Here is a 24,218-nt window from a genome sequence, read left to right as displayed (position 1 = left end):
GGATGGGGGCGACAAAACCTTCTTTTTAGGGGACGCATGCGTTCTTCCCGCGCGTCGTTGTCCTGTCATGCTGTCAGTTGCGGGCGGAAAAGGATTCAACGAGGAAGTTTGCTGGTAGGAAGATTTTCCGTGGGGATTTTTGGAGGACTCTGGCTCGTCGTGGGGGAGTTCTGGTGTGTAGGTGGATTGAGTTTGTGTACGTTGGTGGTTTCGGGAGGGAATTTCGCGCGCGGTTTGTGAACTTTTTGTGTTCTTGGCGGTGGAATAGTGTGTGGGGACATACGTGCAAGAAGAAAAATCACCAAGGACAGCCACGAGAGGTGAGTGCATTGTCGAGGTCCTGCCAAGGATATTTTTCTCTTTCATTTGGTTCTGTGAGCAAGCACGGTGGCATTTTGCAGAAAAGAGGGTTTGTCGCAACGCAGGGTGCTGCGGAATCCCCCGCCTCCGAATGCAGGCGCGCTTGAAATTGATCCTTGGGTATGCAAGTGCTCGCTAGCCGAAATCGATTCCCTTCCCTGTGAGCACGGGGATGTGCCGAGGAAATGCCGTAGCTATGGCAACAAAGGGGCATATGGGGTGAATTTTTGCATGCATTGCCGCGTAAACAGAGCAGGATGGGATAATTTCACCCCCTCGTGAGAAATTTTTCACAACAGAAGCACGCGACTGCCCATGCCAATGTACTCCGCCGGGGGTGGGTGCAAAATAGCACGACACTCTCTCTCCGTAGGCCCAAACCAAAGTTTAATGACTTCCTATGGATTTTTTCTTGGGCTCCAGAATTTTTCTTTCTCACCCGGGGAGTCTCATGATGAGTGAGAGGATGGGGAGGTGCCTGATTGACCTGAATGACTTACTTTCCTGTGGGTTGAACATGGGGGGGCTCGTTGGCAAGAAGAAAATTCTAAAAAAGGTTTTTTATTTTAATTTTGTAAATCTTAAAATTTTCTGGGATTTTTTTTTGATATAATAAAGGCAATTAAAGACTGATTTTGATAACTTATTTTTTTCAAAAGAAGTTTCCAGTAATTTTCCATGAATGAATTTCCTGAATTTCCATTTGTTTGAATGTAAAATAATTAATTTGAGACAAATTTACGTTTAAAAATAAATCGTTTAAATGGTTCATCAAACGGTTTAAATTCCTAAAATCGGTTTATGATATTCTTAGGTTTTCTGAACCAGAAGAATTTTCTCTTTGCCTAAAGAACTTATATAATTCATAAAATTTCCCAATTTCTCAATCTAAAGAACTTAAATCATTTCCTCGTGAGTTTAGGGTGCTCACAGCACCACATTGTTACCATGGAAGTGACCTCTTTTCTGACCTTCCTTCCGCTTCCTTTTCAATGCAAAAACAACCGAAAAAAAAAGATGTGGCTGAGATAACCCGCAGAGAGACAACGGGCAGAGTGTGAGCATGTGGCCAGGATTAAGTCGGCAGCAAGAGAATTTGAGTCAGCAGGAGACGCTGGCGGATGCAGAGCATATTTCAACCATTGCCGGAAGTTTAGGATCCATCGGAACACTCTCTCAGGTGAGGAAGAATTTTCTTTTTTTTTCTCCCTCTATTTTCAATTCAATATCCTGGCATGGAAGGAAATTTGCCTGAATTCCTTGGTTTTTCCACATGGGCAGTGCATAATGTAGGTACATACATAAACATAAATTCTTCACTCCCATGTGCAATAAATCGAGTTGAGCAGAGACATGAAAATCACCCCTAAACATGCAATCTCCCACCCAAACACCTTCCGGACGAACTTTTACTAAAGATTTTTTCTTTTGTGAGCTTTTTTCGCTTTTCTTTTAATTGAATTCTTGGTCAATGGAATTTTATTTATTTATTTATTTTATTTTTTGGGAGTTTTTTATTTGCCAAGATGGCCGAGATGGCCGATTTAAGTGAAAGATCTTAACTTTCTTAATTAATTAAGAGAAGAAAATTGAAGCTTTAAGCTTTTAGAACACTTTTCTGAAAAGAAAATTTCGTTAATAAATTAAAATAATGGGTGATGATTGTGTTTGAAATTGACAAAGATAACGTTTGAATACTCCAGATGGCGGATGAAAGCCAAGGAAGCCAAAGGGTTCCATTACAGATTTCAAGTTCAAATTAATTTAAAAAAAGAACAAAAAAGCTTATTTTATAAACAGTTCTTGCTTTAGTGAAAGTTTGGTTGATTTTAAACATTTTAAAACACCTCCCTTCTGCTTCTTGAACATTTCATTAAATAAAAACCAATAAAACTTATTCTCGAATTCAATAAAAAATGTATTTTTGCTGATTTTCTTCAATTTTAAATTCTAAGAAAATCTTTAGAAAATTAATGTTAGAATTAGTAAAAATATCATTAATTTTTGTCTTTTTTTTAATAAAAAAATTAAAAGGTAAATTAAGTACCTGGCGCCTCCACAGAATGCTGAAATAGGAAGTTTTATTAAAAAATACATTTCCGTTTGATATGTAATCAAAAATTTAAGAACTTCCTCGAGATTCCAGGTAATCCTAACTAATCTATCAAATTCTAGTCTCCATTTAATTTTTTTTTCTATTCAATTTATAAGCATTAGTTATTAATAAATAAATTACCAAGCGTCTCCACTTAATCTTCACAGATATCTTCATGTTTTAGAAGCATTTTATTGAAGAATAATCCTCTCGGGATTTTCTTTTTGAGGATAAATTGCAGAAAAATGAGCAAAAATAAAACACACAGAAAGGATATAATTAATCCTTGCAGATAGAGTTGAAGATTGATTCCTCGTGAGACGACGACTATACAAGTTTCAAATTATCCGTATACAATCCGCTTTAAGACATGCTATATGTATACCTACTCTACTCTTTCGATTAATCCAGCAAAAAGGGGTTGCAGCGAAAGGGGGTACACGTTGAATTTAGAGGTTTGCTGTGTTCTCAATTCACCCATATATATATTTCCCAGTCAAGTCTTTCGTGTGGTGTATGGTACCATCGTCAAATGGGGAAGAAAATCAATAAGCCAACACGCTAAAGGGGTTTGTGGACTCTTTGGTTAATTTTCGGAGGTTGAGGGAGGGGTGAGAAAACAAACGTTTAAACAGAAAAAAGGGAAATTAATGGTAATGGCTTTTTTTTAAACTTATTTAATTGTTATGTCTGTCTGTTGATTGGGAACGTGAAAAATTGCAGCGGGGTGGGTTAGCTCAACGTCCAATTTTTCTTTCAACCCTCTTGCAATTTTCAGTGTGCCGATGAACCCGTCTACGACACTGACCACACCGATCTCAATTCTGATTACGATGAAGCTGAACTTCGGAGAGAATTGCTGAAGGATGTAAGCAAAAACTTTTCCCCTTTAACTCACTAAACTTTATCAAAAAGCTCAAAAGCTCTTCTAACGTTTTTTCTTTCTCCCTTTCATGCACAGAAATGGCGTCAACTTTTTGACACGGTGAGTAATTAACTTCTTTATATTTTTTATTCCCCTTTTCTTGCACAGAGGGTAAGGGTTGGGTGGGGAAGAAAAAACGCGGAAATGCGCGGTAATGTAAAAAGAGGAAATTACAAACAATTGTGTACACATATACATAATAAAATCCAATATGTTTGAATACGAATAATTTAGTTAGAAAAATAAATGGATTGTGGCTGTTTCGTGACGATTTATTGAGCTTCCTAGAAATCCTCAAGTATAATATTTATTTAGTTTTTTTTACACATTCGTGTATAAACGACTTTTGAACTCAAACCCCGGAGCTCTTACCCCAAAAGGGGAAAACTATATACATACCTACATTCGTTTTACCGGCAAATAAAAGAGTTCGGATTAAGTGAAAGAAAATCATTTATTTCTTGTTTTGCCCCGGTGCTGTGCTGCTGAAAAAAATCCATAAGAGGCTTATGTGGAAGCCCCGCATAAAACCATAAACTATGCAGATTATTTTACCTTCTCTAATGCTTTCTTTTTTTTTTGCTCATTCTTTGCACCGTAGATTGATCCTGAAGGATTTGGCGAGATACCTGTAGATGATTTTATAAATGCCTTAAAAACACCTGAAATTCAATCACAAGTGCCTCTCAATAAACGTGAATTGCTGCTGGAACGTGCCCTGAAATCGAAAGGACCAAAAGGATCCGGCTCGGTGTCCTTTCAAGAATTTGTAAATGTGGTGAGTAATTAATACTTTGCATACAACTTTATTAAATTTTCAGGACACTTCTTTTTGCATAAAATCCTTTTCCATGCCAAAGCTTTTATTTTCCTTGAAAAAAGCTTTGCGAAGTGTGTGGGAAAATGCATAAATATTTCATATGAAGAGAACAGGAAAATTATTTATGTGGTTTATGTGTGAATTGTAGGGATTAAAAATTAATTAAAACATCCCCATATCTATTAGTTGGTATACCACAAATGTGGCATACCAAGTATTTTTCAATGAAAATTGAAAGAGAAAGAAAATTTCTTTTGAAAGATTTTTTTCCTTGAACTTTATGATTAATTCAAAGAATCAAGAAAATGATTTTCCTGATTTTCTCTTCCGCGAAAAATCGTGTTTATATTAAACTAGCTTTCTACGAAAACAGTAGGAATATAATTCATGATTTTGTTCCCCTTTAACCCAACAAATAAATATCTCTCACAAATCGTGAAAAATAAACCAACATTGAAAATATCCTTTGATTTCCTTTTATGCAAATTTAATAAATTCGTCTCACACTGGAGGTCTGTTAGAGACTACATATACCTACATATATTGTATATTTTATGTCAAGTTTGCGTGTCACCGCTCACATGTTGTATATCGCGCATACAACATAAATTAGTAAATAAAACCTCTCCTCTTGCGCGATGTCTTGTTAAAATAAGGAGGCACACGGAGAGAGGCACATACCTATCTTTTTTTCACTCTCTCTCCAGATTAAATTGTTAGACGTCGTGTCTAACATTTATTACACCAGCTCTATACCGGATGTGAGGGGGTGGGTCATTTTTGTGGGGTGACTCATACGATATTAAAGTGTGTCTATTCCTTCCCCCCGATGTGTACGACACCAAAACTACCCCAAGGTGAAAGAGCTTATGACAAATTAATCTATTTAACGTTGAAGTATATTTCATTGTGGGGTGGCATTGTTGAAATTACTCATTTGGGGTGTTTTTCACCCTGAATTTCATTTCCTCTCCTTCTCACTTTTAGGGGATTATTTGAATTTTCGCATTAATGCGAGTCAGCGTAATTTTTGCGTGAAACTTCTCCCTTCTCGTATAGTTTTTTAACTCACACCTTTTACCGAGGGGACGATTCCCCCAATACCCGCGAAAAAGGGTTAGTTATTCAGGAAAATTAATTGGTTGTACTATCCTTCACTGTTTTATTTCTTTCTTTCAAAGATAATTCTTTCATTTTGAAATTGAATAAATATTTATTTTATTTGTGAAAATTATAGACAAATTCTGCAAAAAAAACTGAAATAAAAATGTCAACTAATTCCTGCAATGACTAACCCCTTTTTTGGCGGTTTCAGCGAGTTTTGCAGTGACTCCCTCGAATGAAATAATGATAATCACCATTGGGGCGGTGCTTTTTCACATCCCAAGGGCTCGATTTTCTGGGTGCGAGACACACGATCGATGTTTTTGGCCTCTTTTGTTGGGGCACTATAAATTTTCTATTGTATATTCCACCATCACCATAATAGCAAAACTATTCTCCTGGGTCGATATATAAATTTTGTGTTTTATTTTCACATTAAGTTCTTTTTCTGCCCCCATGAGGAAGATTCAAAAAACCTTCTTTTGTGTATATACCTTTAGCTTCTCCTCCACAAAATCTTCCATTCAAACCTCTGAAAAACTTACCTTTTTTAGCATAATTTGGAAAAGCTACATACATACATATGTATAGGTATGTAAAAAAAAGCTCTCTTTCTACATAATATTGTTAATCGAAATTGAGTTTTCCACTTGAAGAAATTTTCCAATTTATCTTACCCTAGTTACGGAACTGATTTACATTTTTGTATACCACCTGAATGAGGAAGCATTTTGATGGCACAGCGAGTTGGTGGGCAGGGGTAGTTGAATGTATCCACCTGCTGGTTTTGACTTCCATTTGGAATGTTTGGATGACATGAATATTGAACGATAGTTTCCCACGAATTTTAGTGTAAAATCTGCATTTTAAAGAAGCCTTCCGTCGAAGTTGAAATTCCCGGGATGGAATTGCAAATTTGCTTTTCAGATTATAGGGTGACTCCATTAAATTTCCACAACCATTCGATTGGATTTTCACGGGATTGAGAAGTGAACAAAAAAAAAACTCTTCTAATTTGCATTAAAGTTGCAGCTCAAAAAGATCAATTGGCAAAGCCATCAGAAAAAGCTTCTTAAAATTGAACTTTTCTTTTGATTTGAGAAAAAAAGTAAATCCTAATACTGTTTAATCATAAACCTCATAAAGCTCATAAAATTCTTAGAAATGTGGAATGAGTGCTTTTTTTTACTTCTTCCTTGAAGCAATTTACACTTCAATCATTTTTACCGCATCTCTCTTAAAATTCCTCCTCAATGGTTCTTGAAAAGTTAATTTCAAGCCAATTTCAGATGAGTAAACAAAACAATCAATTTATCATTTTTACCTCATTTTTCTCACATTTCTCAATGTGCGGCATTTTTTCTGTGTAGGAAAAAAGTAGCTTCCATAACACCTTTAGAAGAATAAAAAAAAGAGGTATACGTATCTTTCTCTCTCACAATTCCACAAGAATAAAATGGATGGACAATTTTCCTTTTACGATGTTGATTTAGAAATTCTCCCGTGTAAACATATGCGTGGGAAAAGAATGGTGCGAAGGATATTATATAATGAAAAATAAACAACATTTCAAGTTGTTTGGGATCTTGAGGAGTCATCGATATATAATCATCCCTCAACACGGGAAAGATTGACTTTTAAGGAATTTCCTTTTAGAAGATGAGCCTTTCTTCTTCTATTTTTTTTTGCCATACTTCTTGTGATTTTTCCTCAAAGTCCCTGCCACTTGTGCAGGACACGTAAAGGAATCACACACAAAAATTCACAAAAGTTTCTTTTTGTTAGTATGAAATGAAAGGTAAATACGTAAGAAAATAAAGTTCTTCCCATTTGGGGATTTTCTAGAAGAGAGATTCGGCTTTTGTAAGGCAATGCTGGGGAATAGGAAAAAAAAGAAGAGCATAAAATGTGTAAAAATTCGTATTAGTTTGACCAAAAGTCACGTTCTGGAGGCGGGAACAATTTGCAATTTCTGTGAAATTGGACAATGTGCTGTTGTGAGGCAATAGATGTTTATGGAGGGTACAAAAAAGAGTGGCCGCCTCTCACGTACATCACTATTCAATGGCACCTTATTTGGTGAAATATACTTCTTCAAGTGAACGCATTTATTGTACACAAAATGGAGAATGAAGACTTTGGGATTTTTTGGGTTGTTTGCGTACAGAAGTGGATAATTCAGTATGTATACAATTCGGGTATTCAAAAGATTTTAAGGAATTTCTTTAAGAAATTAAGAAGATTTTTAACAAAAGAAGGGGAAAATATTTAGATCGAAAAATTTGAGCTTTCCTCACAAAAATTTTCAGAATTATTTAAAGTTACGAATTTGCAGGCTTTTCTACAGCACCCTACTGTATTTTATTGCAATTAACAACATAATCGATTGATTACATTAATCCTTCTCCTCGCTGAAAGAACTTACAAAATTCGTTAGAGAAATCCAAATGAGTATAAAAATTCAAAGAAAGGTGTCATTAAAAGCTCCCATTCGTGGATCCAATAGTGTGGAACATTTCGCACAATCACGGAAGAAGTGGCAGAGGAAAATGTGAAGAAGCCATTTGACCGAAAGAGCATAATAAAGTTCAGTGATGCATGTTGGATTTGGTGGTGAATCCCGCAGTCATTTTTGGTACCCCCCTCTTGAGAGTTCCGCCATGTCATGCAATAAAATCCATGGGAAGCCAGAGGAATCACGTAATTTTTATTGCTTCCAACCACTTATTTGATTTTTCTACAGAATCGTGCAGTGTCGCGTGTAAAAAGGAAAAACTGCACACAAGAGGATCAAACTCCATTTTTCCTTTTAACGCGCGCACACACACACACCCCCCCTCATGAAAGAATATTATCCCTGATTAGGATTCTTGACACGTTTCTGCACAGAGCACAACATTTCACCTCATTCTCCCACTGTGGGGGACATGCAGGTCGTGATATGCACAAATATACAACAATTTGGAATTGTTGGCCCCCATTCTCAACCTCATCATGGGCAGAGGGACACCCAAAGAGAGAATTTCCTCTTCATTTAACGTTCCAAAAACACAATTTTGGCAAGAGAAGAGCTGCTTTGCGGCAATTCGGGGTGTTCGGTTCGGGGGATTAAGGAAATTGTCCTGATTGTCTCGTTAAGGACTATAAAAATGCGGCAGGATGAGGGAACACGAATGGTTCGATTTGCGGCATTTGGAAATCATTAATTGTATTTCCTTCCACTTGAGGTATCCACAATAGGTTTTGCGGCAAATACGAAAGAGATTTGAATAGCTCCATACCCTATTATTATGTCATAGAGAAAAGACATAAATGGTGGCTTCTTTCGTGATGTTTTTTGAGGCACATAAAATACACGCCAGTAAATTGGTCTCTCGTAAGGATGGTGAGGATTCTTTAATGCGATTATGGTTTTCTCTCCAGCAGTGTGGTACAAATAATCCTCACAATGGCTATCCCAAAGCCATGCAGATTAATTGACCATTGGAGATTTCTATCGCATCATTTCCTCTTTGCTTAAAAAAAATAAAAGAAAAATGTCCTTTTCATCCTATTTATAATTTTGCATTCTTTAAAAAAAAAAGATTTGTGTTAAGGTTTGTGAAAGTTTGTTAAATGTTTTATGTTTTTTTAAAAAATAATATTTTTTAATAACATTTCCGAATGAAGGTATTTTACAAAATTTTTCTTTGGTTTATGGCATACATATTTAGATATTTTTTCCTCGTACATAAATTAATCAAATAAATGAGACAAATTGTTTTTTACTTTAACGAATCAAAATCTTTAAGAATCATGTTTAAAAATCTATCATTGACAATGAACAATCCTTGACAAACTTACCACAAAATAATTGTCTCCATCAGAGAAGAAAAACTCATTACACTTGAACTTAATTGAGAGGAATGAAGAGATTTTTTGTCATAAAATGTGATTAAATTCGATTCTCCTTATCCTTATATTTATCCGCAGGAGTTTATTGAAAATTAATTTATTAAATCCTCTTTTGAAATCCCCATTGTGTGGTTATTACTTTTCAATGAATGGAATTCAATCATAATTGGTGAAATTTAAAAAGATTTCCTTTCACAACTAAAGGACATTCTGTTTAGGGGCTAAAGAGGAAAATTCTCTAACCCGGTTAAACCGATTATGTGTGGTGGACAATGGTTGGGATTATCTGGGGTTTCTTTGGTCAGATTGGCAAATTAGGGAATTTCTTTTAGCTCCTTCGCATACCCTCTTCTTTCTCTTATTTTGATTTCACAACATGCAAAATCCTCTTTGTCCTTTGCGCATTTGTTATTCCTCCTTTTTAGTATGATTCTTTCTGTGCTTTCCCACGCCTGATTTTCGGCTCATGGAGTAAATTAGTTGTGAGGAAGAAAAAAAAAAGGAGAATGTCTTTGCCATTATTTTTGGTCACGTTTATGGGAATCTAATCGTTCTATTTAGGAAAGTCTTCGAAGAAGCATTAACCGCTGTGCGTGGGAACTTATGTGGGGTGCTGTTAAATGTCTTTTTTTCTTCGTCCTCATTGGAGGCTTTCTTACGAATTTGGGGGAGGATTTATTGTGCCTTCTGGGGGGAAGTTTGTTGCGGAGTTTCTCTCATTTTTGCAGGAGTAACGTGAATGTCTCTATTTTCGTGCATTCCTTCAGTGTTGTCGGATATTATTCCTTTCGGTGGCATCAAAAGGATAATTTCTCATTGTACCTACACGTTCCATCTATATTGCCTCCTACTAAATAGAAAAAAATGTGAAACGAGTGGTATTCAATAAGGTGAAAAATTTTTTGGGTCTTTGACGAAGAAGTTTGAAAAAAAAAAATCCTTTATTTTGTCAATGATGAAGGAAATGAATTATTGAGTTCAAAACAGGAAGATGAAAGAGAGTTGAAAGTTGACGTGGAGGAGACAAATAAAATTGTATGTCTTAAAACCTACCGGAGAGAGAGACAGAGATCCTGGTGGGCAAAACTAAATGTCCCTGGGAGAGTGGTGGACAAGAAAATTCAGCAGGACCTGCAAGAGGCGGAAAATTACAATCAAACACCAACAAAGGCCATCCTCTTAGTGAGAGAGATCATTTGTTCACCTCCATTTGACCTCGTTACACCCCCTCGTCGTGCAAGGATATTTTTTTTTCCTGTGAACAAACACGCATTGTCTCCCGCCCCGTAAATATTTGGATTTTGTACGTCTCTGTGACGAAATTCTTCGCCAGATTTTTTTCTCAACTGTCGGTTTTTTACATGACCAAATTGCTGCGTGAAGATTTTTTTACTCGCACCTTGGCTTTTTTTTTCTTTTTCATCACCCAGAGGATTCTTTTCCCTTCACTCCCGTGGGACTCTTTCCAATAAGAGACAAAGTTAATTATGAAATAATTCGATGACAGACTGCCGCCAAGATATTTTAAAGATAATTTGTCTGTTTGGAAGATTATGGATGTGATATATAGTGATGCTTGTATTCGTGCTACATTCCTCATCGACACTAAAGAGCAAAAGTGTCCTTTAGAACATGCTCTTCCGAGAGCGTCTTAATTATGGACATATTTACATCATTTGGCTTTCTCTAACGTTTGATTTTTTAAAAATATTTTTTTCAAATAATTTTTTGCCTAATTATTAATTTCTTTTGATTTCTTAAAAAAAATCTAAAATGTTTCAACTTCAAGAGTTTTTAGACACCTAAAAACCTTTGCTAGGCTCTTCTATTGATTTCAGGACACTTTTGTTCTTGTCTGTATGTGGCGTCCCGATAAAATGATGCCCACCTTCATTAGATTTGTGATTTGATTTGTTTTATGCTGCCAGTAAAAAGAAATATTTTGAGGGACAATAAAAATTGGACGATCTGTCGCCTACACAACTACATTTCATCCAATTCCATGATGTTTGATTATCAACTCGATAGACCATGATAAATTATCGTGTGCCAACCAGAGAGATAGAGATAAATTCTTTTTCATTTTGTTTGAGAAGACAAAATTAACGATCGCTCTTTCTCCTGTGTGGTGGAAAAAGTCTCCCCAAGCATCTCAATTGCGGTGATTTACCTTTGATGTGTACTCCTACAGGGAGGGGGTGGATGGTGGATCCTCTGAGGTAAACTGTAGGTATGTGTAGGTACACATAAAATACCAAAATTATGTATGGTGTTGTTGTGAAAGCATAACACACTGCGGGAATTATGTGCTCATATATAGTTTTTGATAATGAGATAAAATGTCTGAAAGAAACACAGCTAAAAAACGAAGGCTTTTTGTGAATCTTCTGAACATTTTTTTTAAACAAACTTGGGGTGTTTGTAGTGTTGGAGGTACCTACAATTTTGAGGGAGGAAACTAACGTGATTACCAGTGGAAGGTGGTGTTGTGTCAAAAAGTTTTTACCTTTTGTTTGGTGTCCAAAAGGACGACAATGCTGCTCAATAAATCAATGTTTGTCGCATTTTGCCGCACCAACAAAACACACTGATGACCATTACTCCTGGTGAAGGATTCAGCAGATCCTCACGTTTACCGATAGAGACATAAACTGTGAGGAGGTCCTTTTTTCCTTCCCTCTATGGACTCCCATGTGGCGGACACCTCTGACCATTTATTTATTTAAAAAAAAAAATGTGAAAAGAAACCTTTAGGAGAATCTGTGTGGCTTCTAGTGGGTGGCTTTTGCAGAAAGTTTTGAGATTTTTCACAAAATTAATTTTTCCATTCATTTGAATATAAAATAAAATTTAGTGAGAATTTTCCTCGATTCGTTAGTGAATGTTTTTGGCGCTAAATTTGCTTTTCAAAACCTTCCAAATTAATTTACTTCTAATTGAGGCACATTGAGTGCACAAACAACCAAGTCCTGGCTAAATTAAATGCTGTTGAATGTCCTCGTATTGAAGAGGAGACAAATAACTAAATCATGCCGCTCTCATGGGGATGGATGAAGCTACAGCTTTGCAAAAGCAATTGTGTGTCATCATTTGTCAGTTGAATAATTTGTAATTCACCAACTAATGGGCATTTCGAAGCAAAAGCAAAGCAGAGAGAATAGATGCCAACAAGACCAGCATCCGTTGAATCCATCAAATTGTTTGCCATTGTTACACTTTCACCCATTTGATTGTTAAAATGAATTTCAATGCGTGCAGCTGCACTAGATTTTGGAACATTTTATTGGTTTCAAATGAGATTTTGCCCCATAAACTTCTGGGGAAATTTTTGCATTCCCATTGCAATTTATATAAACATTCAATGCTGATGTGCCAATGGGTGGGTGCTTTTGAGGTTTGGGATGTAGAAAGAAATAAGACTTAATATGGGGGATCAATAGTAAACCGGACATTATCATACCTTTCTTGTACGTCATACAGTATGCTTGGTAGTTAGATGTCCCATAGGGCTTTGGGCTGTACTCTGCAGCTTAAGCATTACGTTTACACGGTGGGAGTGGAGGTTAAAGAGCACGGCCTCCATATCACGATCAGCGGTCATCCGCCGACTGATCAACATCGTGTGTAATTTAATGTGCATTGTTCCCTCCGGACTCTGAACAAGACCATCCTCGTGGACCCTCAATTCCTTCGCCCCAGCAGTGGGTCTAGGATTGATTCTGCATCAGGTTTGGGTTCTATAATTCTGGCTAAATAGTGTTGAGTGAGTCCACTGAATGCGCAGAGGTTCTCTTAAAAAATGAAATCATTGAGCCATCTGTTAAAGCCAAGCTTAAGATACAACCGAATTATTCGACGGAAATACATTCATTTAAGGTATCCCGGTTAGCCGGTTGTAAAATACATGAAGAACTTGCTCCCATATTAATGATTTAGTAAATCTCTGCGGATACAAACCTTACCGATGAGGCATACCACCTTTTTAACTGTTCTTATATCAAAATATTTTTAATTTTATTAAATTATTATTTAATTTTATTAAACCGGCTAATCGGGATACCTTAAATGAATGTATTTCCGTCGAATAATTCGGTTGTTATTAGCCTAATAAGGCTTTTGATCTTAAATTTCATTTTATAGGGAATTTAAAATAGTTCTGTGGGAATTAATAGAATATATTGGAAAGAATTAAAATTAATATTGATGAAATTTAGATAATTTTTTTATTCAATTTCTAAAAAAATATGTAGTTCAATTTTCTTGAAAAATATTTGTAAGATACTTAAAAAATTAATTACATAGAATCTCATTCTTTGTTCAAATCTTGATATTTTTTAATTGGTTTAAGCCATGGCGTTTATCGGTAAAAATTAACCATTAAAAGTTCTTTAATTTCTTTTAGAAAAAAAAAACAACATAAAACTGTCATTCAAGAATTTATTAATTTGCATCCTCTTTATTTCACATCCTTCAAGTTAATTTAATTCACATTTTTCAAGTTAATTTTCTTACCTTTAAAGACGTTTTGGAATGCAATCTTTCTACACCCCTTTGCTTTGGAATTTAACTGAAACAAAAACTTCAATGAAAAGCCACAAAAAACGAATATTTTCTACATCTGTTCGAGAGAATATCAAAGAAGTTGTTTTCATTTATCCCCCTTAAAGGGTAAAGGTCCTATAAAAATGTGATTTTGGACTTTTAAATTTATCCTGCTTGAAAAAAAAACTAAACTCTTCTGAAACTGTCGTGCTCATAAAGAAAAAGATCCATATAAAGAGTGTTTGACTTTGCACAGAAGCACGAGAAAGGATATTATTTCAGTGAAGAGAGCAACTGCCGTAAAAATATGACTTCCTGGTTTACTATATATGTATACCATATAGCACCCATATATAGCACAGTGTCAGAAAAACAAATTAATATTACAACAATATTTACTCGACACAACCAACCCTCTGTGAGGAGTGGAAAGAAAAAAAAACTCTTGTCGCTTTAACCTTCTTAATGCGCATAAAATTAAAGCTGATGCTGAACTTGTCTCTCCTCCATCGCATGAGAAGTCCCAATATATTGGTGTGACCCATGCAGTTTGGATTATGTTGATGTCAGAGCACGTGCCCTTAAGTCAATATTGAGGCAAAAATTCCCGAGAAAATCCATCCCCGAAAAGAGGAAGCTGCAATATGTGGGTGCCTTTTTGGGTGTTTGGAGAGAGAACAGATGATGAACTGTGTAGGAAGATGGACTAAATGGGCTGCAAGGAAGTCAATGGTCGATTGATATTTGACACCCCTCTCAGACCAAGTTCTTTGAGTACATACATCAAAAGTCTCTCAAACATCTTGGAGACGAATCACTTTCTTCATGCAGAAAACAAACTTTTCGGGGAATCTCTTCACCATACTAATTGCAACATCTCCAATAATGTCCCTCACCTCATTCACACAGCAGACGTAGTACCTACCTACTCTTATAATGTAAAAATCTGTCTTGAGAGGCGGGGGTGAAAAATGTTGATGCAATGTGCTGTATCTTGACGAAAAATATGAATCTCGTCCTTTGTATGCAGAGTATCGAATTTCACATATTTTAAGGCAACGAAGGAAGCCCAACTCTATCGACAGCACACATCTTTCGATCCTTTCGTGTACAAGAGAGTGGGACATTTGTTCAAGGAGCAGACAGTTAATAGCTTCCGTCTCGCCCTCGTCATACTATGTACAATACATTATATATTTTATATAATTTTCTTATATTCCTTTTTGCTGGCTCTTGGTGATTTTGCTTGAATTTTTAGGTCAAGGCAGGAGAAAGTAATTTTCATAAGAAAAAATAAAAGTTTTATTAAATCTTTAATTGCAAGAAAAGATGGTTCTTGAAATGAAATAAATTTTTAAAGCTCTTTTTTTTGGAAAGATTTTTTCAAAGTTCTAGATTACGAGTACAAAAAAAATCTTGAAGATTGAATATGTTTCTTTCTAATATAAGAATGTTTCTTAGAAATAAATGTTCTTCAATAATTCCCAAATATTCTTTTGAAAAATCGCTAAGACTTTACCTTTTATTCTATTAATTCTCGAGCAAAGAAATTTACTTATTAAGCATAGAAAATTCTTCTTTAATGAAGTATTATATATTTATTCTTCTATGTAATTAAAACTGCAGTTTAATTGGCAGTTTCAACGTTCTTACAGCAGAATGTCTGTGGAAGAATTTCAATGAAGGTGCAATCGTTGATAAAATTCGTGAAATTCTTGCATTTTTTTCTGGGGCAAGGAAGTGCAAAATAAATTGAATTTTAACTTCCTCCTTCACTTCCGTGTGTGTGTGTATTAATCAAGCTCCTCAAGCTGGGTTTATCTCACCCAATCATCGAATGGAACATGTGCAAAGCGATAGGGGACAACCACATGCTCTTTGCCAATTTTTTCGGCAATTTTTTTTGTTGGCAATTTGTGTCGCCTTGAGTAATTTAATATTAATCGAATGCCCTAAAATGACCCGCGAAACTCAAGCCTTGAGCATTGCGGGGCATCTTGAAGGCGACGTCCAAGGAGGGTATACACGGGTAATCCGACTTCTTCAGAAGACGAGGCACGTGGTCAAAAGGGCGCATCTGTTGCCAATTTAAGATCCAAAAAAATTGAGAATCCTCCACATACTGTCGGTGAAAAGTTTTAAATATTAATCACAAGAAGAAATGCCTTCTGTTCCTAAAAATAAAACATGCCTAGTTGGGATATTCTCAATGTCGGGATAAATTTGGGATAAATTAGTGCGTGTGGCTTCTGTGGAAGTTGAAAAGGTGGGTAAATGCGCGCCATATGATGAATGTGTGAAAATCTAATCATTATTGTGCGATTTCTACTAGCCTCGAATACGTGAAGACTGCGGGTGAGACAGCAGGAAGAAAGATCCTTCTGCGTGATCATTAATCCAAACAAATTTTTCAAATCCATCCCCTTGGCTTGAAAAACGCCCGCGCCCCATTGTCAAAGGGAAGCTGATGGTAAAAAAGGTGTTGCAGAGGCGAATTTTTTCATCATCTGTTCCTGAGCCTTCACAGGAGCCAAAAAGAGGAAGGATGATGAAAAAAATGTGGATGGTTCCGATAATAAGGGTGAATTAAATTCATATATTTTGGACGAAAGTTCCATGGCGCGGAGGAAAAAATTCACATCTGCATTGTGAAAGAAACGGGGCCTGATGGTTGTGATCCGAGATGCCAACTACCTGCGGTTTTGTATTGATTCAGAAGCCAGCCGCTGATATTGGAGATCGGCAAAACGAAGAGGGAACATTACACACACCTCTTGCACAGAATGGCGAGTTCCGCCGGCAGAAGCTCCTCCGCATCCTGCCGCATGGCATATGGCCCACGTACGCCTCGACGGTGCTCCCTCATACCACATACCTTCACCAGCAATATCCGAAATTGATATTTCACTGGCGGCCGGTGGGTGAGCAACACAATAAGCAAAGGTGGAGGAGGAGGAGGATGATGAAAAAAGGAGAAGAATATAAAAACAGCAGCAGCCAAAGAACGTGTGCCGGAAGAAAAGCCATGGAGAGGCAATAAAGCAGTATGATGGATTGGCGAGATAAAGTGCCATTTGCCTCCCATTGAGCCTGTGCGTATGATCCCCCAGACAACGCAACGTGTAAAAAAAACAGACCCACCAATGCAATATTGCTTCTTTTGGCGCACCTTCCCGCCCCCCATTTAGGGAATGGAGTTAGGGGATTGCGTGGGTGTGCTCAATAAAATGAATTAGTTTAAGATTAAATTGTTATATTTTTATGCGTACCCTTTACTTGGTCTTTTGTAACACACAAACTTTGCACCCATTTTGGCGTTGCTTTAACCAAAACAATAAGCCTAAACACCCCCACATTTAGATATGCAAGCTTTTCTTGGCATGCAAAGCAATTATGATAGCTGCCACATTATTACATAATTATGTATTAATGTGGATTATGAACAAAATAATTTAACATTCTTTTACTTTACTTTTGTTCGGTGGAATTAATTTATCAATAAGTGATCTTTAAGAACTTTTTTCAGTCAACGTTTTTAATTTCTACTTTCTGTTTTTCTTTTTTCAATTTTCCCCATTTTTTCCACATCAAAGCCTTTCGTATAATTTATAGAGAAAAAATGCATTTTAAAATGGAAAAAGTGCGTAAAAACCTGACTTGAATTTTTAAGGCAAAGCCCAGCGAAAAGAAAAAAAATTCTCGCTCTGGAGACCTCGTAAATTATAACATAATTTCACTTAGGGATTCAACATTAATGTGGTTTTCTGTGGATTTTTTTCAAGCCTGCCCTTTTGCCTCTTTTCTCGCATATAGAAATTTGCTGCACGTGATTCTATGCTCACACCCACACAGTGCAAATGGATGTATGTATGACGAAGAAAAAAAAAGATCTACCTCTACGCATATTGCATCCGTGAAAATCAGATGCGTATCCATTTGAGTTTTATTTGGGAAGTGAGCCACGCAGGACATCTGTCACGTTGTAAATAAAGACCGAGGGGTTTTAGGCTCTCTTTTCCTTTTTTCCCTCTCTCTCGTGGTTGCCTTCGGAGGGTGTCTCGACGGTGGGGGTGTGATGAAGAGCTTCCTAAAATATCACCGATTATGAATTTTTTTTCTTCACTTCTAATTCCTGAGATTTTTACCCTCTGTGCCGCCAAGGGAACATACACAATATCAATCCTCTTGCATCCCATGTGCAGACTTTTGAGTTGGTTGGCACATGGAATCATCTGCATGAGGAATTCCTGATGAACCTCCGCGCGAGCCTGGCGCGAAGAAGAAAATGTGGGATGATCCCCACCTGAGGGAGAGATCCTTAAAACTGATTTATCACTGGCATAACCATAAACTCTGCATGTTCTCTCCGATGCAATCATTGCTTTTGGTTGACAAATATTCTAATGCTTCGCCTCCATTTAAATGTTGCAACATAGGAGGGATTTTCATTCACATTATGAGTAAAGATTATATTTAACAAGAAAATTTCTTGGTCGAAAGGCGAAGATTTCTTCTTATCCTCAATCTTTGAATATTTTGTAAAATGTAAAAGGAACAAAGAAATTTCTACAAAGACTAAAAAGAATTTTAAGGAAAGAAAAAAATTTTTCACAAAAAAAATTCATCTAAAATTCTTCAATTAAATTAAATTCCAAAGAAATATTTTGATTGACATAGTTTAATAATTTGAGGTGTCTATAAAATCTCAATTTAGTCGATTTAAAACTTCATTTGGGAGTTTCTCTTACATTCCTCCTCCTCAACACGATGTGGATGCAATAACAAGTTCATTTTGGCGCCTCCATAAAATTTCCAACCTTAACTTTAAGCTTGTGTTGTGTACAATGCAAGATAATCCCGCCCCGTGTTGGCAGACAGAAGCATTTACGTTGATTATGATGGTTAGCACGGGCTTAACCCATGGGTCAGAGGTGAAGTTCCTTCGCGCGGTATTAAAGGCAAGCGTGCCAGCCCAAATTTGGAAGTTGAAAATGATGCGAAGCGGATGAAGCAGACGAAAAGTACAAGAAGATTCTTCATGAAGAGAATCATTTAATTTGTTATGTACTTTAACGTATGATGTTTATAAATTTTCTCAGATTTTGGGCTGAAAAACTGAAAATTTAGTAGCTTAGAAACTAACGTCGAAAACTATGGAAATATGTTAAATTTTATTTTATTTGGGTGTTTAAAATCCTTCGCAGTGTTTTCATGATTACAATCTTGATGCGCGAAGTGAGAAAAGGGAGGTAATAGATCCTCCTGGAGATGACTCCATGGATAATTTCGGTCCCTTGATGGAATATAATCCCCCGAATAGGGCAGAATCTGGGGCTGAAAATCTCAAGATCAAATGACACAGACACCATGTCTAAGGCATATGCCGTGTGTTGTATTCAATTGAACAAAAATTCCCGAGTTGGTAAATGTTGCATTAAACTGCTATTAGTTGGAAAAACATAGAGAGTCCCAAATGGATGTATCCAATGTGAAACCTGACACTGATTTCTTCTTCGCCAGAAGCTCAAGGGATGGAGGACAATGGCAAACAACGTGCCAAATTGACATGCAAGATCCCGAAGCTATATTGTATGTTATGTATGCTACATATGTGTGCTATGTATGTCTATATGGCCTCCCCACTGAGAAAATCTATCGGGTGCAGAGAAACCCTCTGTATTGCCAACGATTGGAATCATGTTTGAAAATTAGTTGTGCCAATTTCAAAGAACATCCACACGAAGGCATTGGGCCCATTTGGGCTAATTTATCGGGCGGGATGGACACAAAAGGGTCACCAATATAGTGACCAGCTGTCGTATTTGCAGGACAGTCGTGAAGGACTCTCATGGGAGGACATTAAAATGATGATTTACCTCTAATGTTGCAGGAAGATTCTCTCCTAAGCACACGAGATCAGAAGTTACTTCCGTGAGGGCCCATAAAATTCCTCTCAAACATCCATCCGCAGGAAAAGTTAAATTCACTTTAAGTTTCAAAATTTTTTACGATTATAAATTGCCTATTTTTACGAGAGTCCCTTCAACTCTGTCACATTGAGTTTTCGTGTGAAGAATGAAGAAGGGTGTGAGGGAGATAAAATTCAAATATAAAATAAATTATCTATGCTGAAGCATGAAAGGGAGGTGTATGTAGCATCAACGTAACATAATTTAAAATATTTAATCACTTTATGAGGAGACACACAATATCTTATGGCATCGCTTCAACAGTTGTTGATACTAATTTAAAACACACCGCATCTTTTCCCACTCATGTAGCACCATAAGCATAATTTTCTATTTTGGATCAGCCAAAATATAAATTTGTTACATAATTTCACCCCTAAAAAGCAATGAAAATTAACTTGCGAGTTTTGCGCAATAATTTACACGCTTCAACTAATGTTAGACTTTCATCGATACATTTTGACTTTTATATTATATCCTACAAAATAAATAGAAACATTAAAATGATCTGCTTAGGCAATCATTTTTCTCTCTTTGTGTATTTCAATGAGAAAATATTGAGGAAAATGCCACTTTTGTATCCCAAAAATGTTGTTTATATCCCCCAAAGCTGGTGCGTCAATTGAGAAGTTCTTTTTGGCAGCTGAAAGCAATAAAGATGGATGAATTTGAGAGGCGAAAATTAACATAATTGAGAGGAATAGGCAAAAGGGTAACCTAATTTCTCATTCGCACTCCCAACTTTGATGCTCCATAAAGTTTCATTTCGTTTCTCTTTGGCTGTTGTGTGTGTGATCGTAACCCAGGGAGGTGCCTTTTGAGCCTCGTTTATTAAGCAACTCTGATGAGATGGTGAGGATGTAATGAGATATATATGTTGGGATCCTCCCCAAATTACCTGGAATATTTTCAGCACAGTCTGCAAATTCAAATTGCTCCTGTTAAACATTGAGAGGAAATTTGAAAATTTACCTTTTTTGGGGGCAGAGATGTGGATTTTTATGCGTTCTGTCTCAGGGTATTTTCTGTGGGGCTTTTTGTGTTTAAAGAATTGCTTAAATGTTCTCAAAGGATCTCTTCGAATTCTTGAGTTTTGTTGAATTCGTTCAAATCAGGGGTGTTTATCTGGCGAATATTTTGGGTTTTTAAGCGAATCATCCAAATATCTCCTTCACATGACGACCTTTTGCTAAAAATCGTACAACTGAAAATCGAAAAAAAACCTACAGAAACGTATTTAGGACTTTTTGGTTTGAATTTAGTCCTTTTTAAGGGGTGTTTATCTGGTGAATATTTAAGCGAATCTTCTGAGTCTTGACGAATAATTAGACTGTTGACAAATAATCCTAATATTGACAAAGACTTAAAATCTTTTTGAAGAAATGATTGGTGTAAACGACGTTGAATGCTTCAAAAGAAATCATGTTTCTCTAGACACAAGTTTTCTTGATCTACGACGCTTCCGGCGAGCCCAAAGCTCTTTCTTTTGAATTTTTGAAGAGAAATCAGAATTGAAATGAATTGTCCGAAACTTCTTGACGAATTATTCGAAACTTCTTAACAAATAATCCGAATTTTGACGAATAATTCGAAGGTTTTCGTTCAGATAAACTCCCCTTGGTTTACATAGAATGAAAACTAAATCTTTTCTTCAGAAAGAATAATTGACTTTAACTTTTTTTGTGTCTAATTTAATTTTTCACCTTAAAGGGTTAAAAATCAATGGAATAAAAAGCAAAGAAAGGTTACAAGCATTTTGCATTTTCACATCGTGATATGTATATTACCTTTAATACGTCTTTTATTGTAAATAAATATATCAGAACAGCTGGTGCCGAATTAAAGAATTTATCCGTAACGGGTATAAGAATTACTTGGAGAGTCTTTCAACTTCTTGTGCATGACAAATAACGGTGAGAAAACACCCTTCTGTGTTGTACAATTAAAAACGATGTAACTTCATTACGCGAGCGCGGAACAAATCAATTAAAGTCAAACAATTTTCGCCAGCGAATTTCTTTTTTTTTTCTTTTTCTTTTATTAATCCTCTCGCACCTCATTCAACATGCAGAGTTGCGATGTTTCTTTGCAGGGAAGAAGTAGTTTGGTGGAAAAGTATGTTCCCCAACAAAAAAAGAATGTCTCGTGTGTTCCTGACTGAAAAAGGAACCATATTGCTTCAATATTATGATTAGTTATGCTTTTTTATTATTTTAATAAATGCGCTCTTAAGTTATATTTTTTCCACATCGCCACTATCTCCATCACGGATAAACAATCGTAAATGATTCGGTTGATTGTTGAGAAAACAAACTTTAGGGCTGCGTGAATTATAAAAAAAGCATTTTAAGAGGTTTTGAATAAAATGTGCAGCAGGGGAGGAGATTTTGTGTTCCGGTATTGCACCTGGCTTTTAGAATATTTTATTATGTTGTTGTTGTTGTTTTTTATATTCTTCATTGGCTTTGAATGCCGCAGTACGTGGTCGATGGGAGTTATAAAAAAAAACAAAGGAGAATGAAATATTCAAGTAGTTTGAATTGGGATCTCAAGGGGAAAATTATCCGGCAAATATTCAATCAATCAACCCTTCAACAGCCAACCCCAAATGCATATAATCTTTAACTCAGAATCATGAAATTTGAGACGTTGCCACACACTTCGAGTATCCTCCCACTTTGTATAGTTTCAAAGAATTGAACAGGAAGGATGACACACTAGTCTAGTAACGTGCAAAAAATGCAGTGAAGACCTACAAGAAATCGCATTAGGGTGTATCGTTAATTTATTTTTGCAAATTTTTCAATAAAAGAAATATTCTTTGCCAGTTTGGTTAAGAATATTTCAACTTAGAAAATTTTCAAAGATTAAGCTTTTAACGATTTTTTAAAAGAAATTTCTATATATTTCGTGAACTGATGATGATATCTTAATGAATTTTCGTTTCCTCATCATTTTTTTATAACCATTTTTTTTAAAACAAAATAAAACTGATTAAATACTAAGATTTTTTGTATTCAACTAGGAAAGAGATTAAAAAAAATCCTTAACAAACCTCCAAGTGCATGCGATAATGATTTCTCAATAGCTCTAATACCCAAAGAGTGGTAATTTAATTCCTCTTCATCGGCTGTTTTAGACGAAGGGGCAGGGGGTAGGTGGTAAAAGAGAAGAATACAAAAGTGCGGCTTATTCCTCTTGTTTGATTTTGTCGCCACCACCGGAACAAGATGTTGGCTGGAGGTATTCAAATTACAAGCACGAGGTTCACAGTTGCACTGAATTCCCCTCTCTCTTATGCTTTTCAACATAATAAACATAAATAATAAAAGATTTTCAACCGATAGAATCGTGGGCACGAGCTCAGACAGATTTTAATCTTCAAACTGTGTGCTTGTACATATAAGAGGAGGAAGAAGCGAAGGGAACAAAAAAAAAGAAATTGGCTGAATAAGAAGGAAATATCCATCCGCATAATTTCTTTCTTATTCAAAGGCCAATTCATCCAACTTTTTTTTTCTCCTCAATAGAGATTCCTTTCAGTATGAAAATCTCTCGACTCTCGTTCTCTAAAACTTCCCGAAGTCCTTCAAGCATTCCATGTATAGATTTACCTTTGTTTCGCGCCCCTTCATTTGAGCTGTTTAGCGTGCAAACAGCATCGAGTGTGGACCATCGAAAGAATCCAAACACGGCTAAATCCCAATAAAAAATATGGAGCGAATGTGAGGATGAAGGATATTTACCACAAAACACCACAATTAGATATCTTCTCGAAAAAAAATTACAAACATGCACCAAAAACCAAAGTTTCAACAGCTTTTCAGCAGTGGCGCAAATATTTGTGCGGCAACCTATGCACACGAAATCGCATCCCTCAGGAGGACCACAGCTTATATGCCTCTACTAAATTCATCTGGCGATTGTTCAAATACACCGGCACTGTATTTTCCCATTTTGTTCATCCACCACTTATTGTGTTTGCGGATCGTCAACTATTTGCGGCTTTTTTTCGGCCCGTCTGCTTCCTTTTTTCTCCCATCCTCCGCGCGCTACAAGACCTGAAAGCCTGCCAAAAGGTGTTTCCAACACCAAAGTTACGCTATATTATGCTATGCTATGTGCTTCGTTTGAGAAATTGTTCAAATATTTTTACACGCCCCCTCGAGAATTTTTCAAACAGCAGAAAAAAAATTAAATTAACAGACAAGTTTATGGGAGAAAAAAAATTGGCACGAGTTCTTTTTTTATTTAAATAAGTACTGGAATGAGAAATATTCTCCATGTCTTTCTGTTTTCATTTAATTTATTATTTAGTTCACAAATGTTAATTTTTTTGATTTCCTTTTTTTATTTTACTGAGTTAGGATAGTATTGCATGGAATGTGTGACGTAATATACTTCATGAGCATATGCTCCATCTCCCAATATGTAGTTCACAACGATTCTACAATTTAATTAACACAAAAACATGAACTGAATGAATTTTTTTACATTACGATTCAATAA

General features: G+C 36.1%; 2 protein-coding genes across 2 annotated transcripts in view; one reads left to right on the top strand and one right to left on the bottom strand.

Moving 5' to 3' along the window:
- LOC129793173 (uncharacterized) overlaps nucleotides 1-24,218 on the bottom strand; it is a 1,136,769-nt gene that overhangs the window by 314,375 nt on the left and 798,176 nt on the right. The window lies entirely within an intron of this gene.
- Nucleotides 54-5,344, top strand: LOC129793253 (uncharacterized). Its single transcript, XM_055833083.1, has 5 exons — nucleotides 54-320; nucleotides 1,378-1,540; nucleotides 3,234-3,323; nucleotides 3,417-3,440; nucleotides 3,982-5,344. Exons 2-5 carry the CDS (start codon nucleotides 1,424-1,426, stop codon nucleotides 4,168-4,170), a joined length of 420 nt encoding a protein of 139 aa, XP_055689058.1. The 5' UTR covers nucleotides 54-320; nucleotides 1,378-1,423; the 3' UTR covers nucleotides 4,171-5,344.

Source organism: Lutzomyia longipalpis, chromosome 3, assembly GCF_024334085.1.
Source record: "Lutzomyia longipalpis isolate SR_M1_2022 chromosome 3, ASM2433408v1".
NCBI classification, from domain to species: Eukaryota; Metazoa; Arthropoda; class Insecta; order Diptera; family Psychodidae; genus Lutzomyia; species Lutzomyia longipalpis.
The sequence above is the reverse complement of the archived record's forward strand: the minus strand, read 5'-3'. Positions and strand labels throughout refer to the sequence as shown.

Coding starts and splice junctions, on each gene's coding strand:
- LOC129793253 (XM_055833083.1), top strand. CDS start 1,424: ATGTGGCCAGGATTAAGTCGGCAGCAAGAGAATTTGAGTCAGCAGGAG. Junction 3,324..3,416: donor GGAGAGAATTGCTGAAGGAT/GTAAGCAAAAAC, acceptor TTTCATGCACAG/AAATGGCGTCAACTTTTTGA. Junction 3,441..3,981: donor GGCGTCAACTTTTTGACACG/GTGAGTAATTAA, acceptor TTTGCACCGTAG/ATTGATCCTGAAGGATTTGG.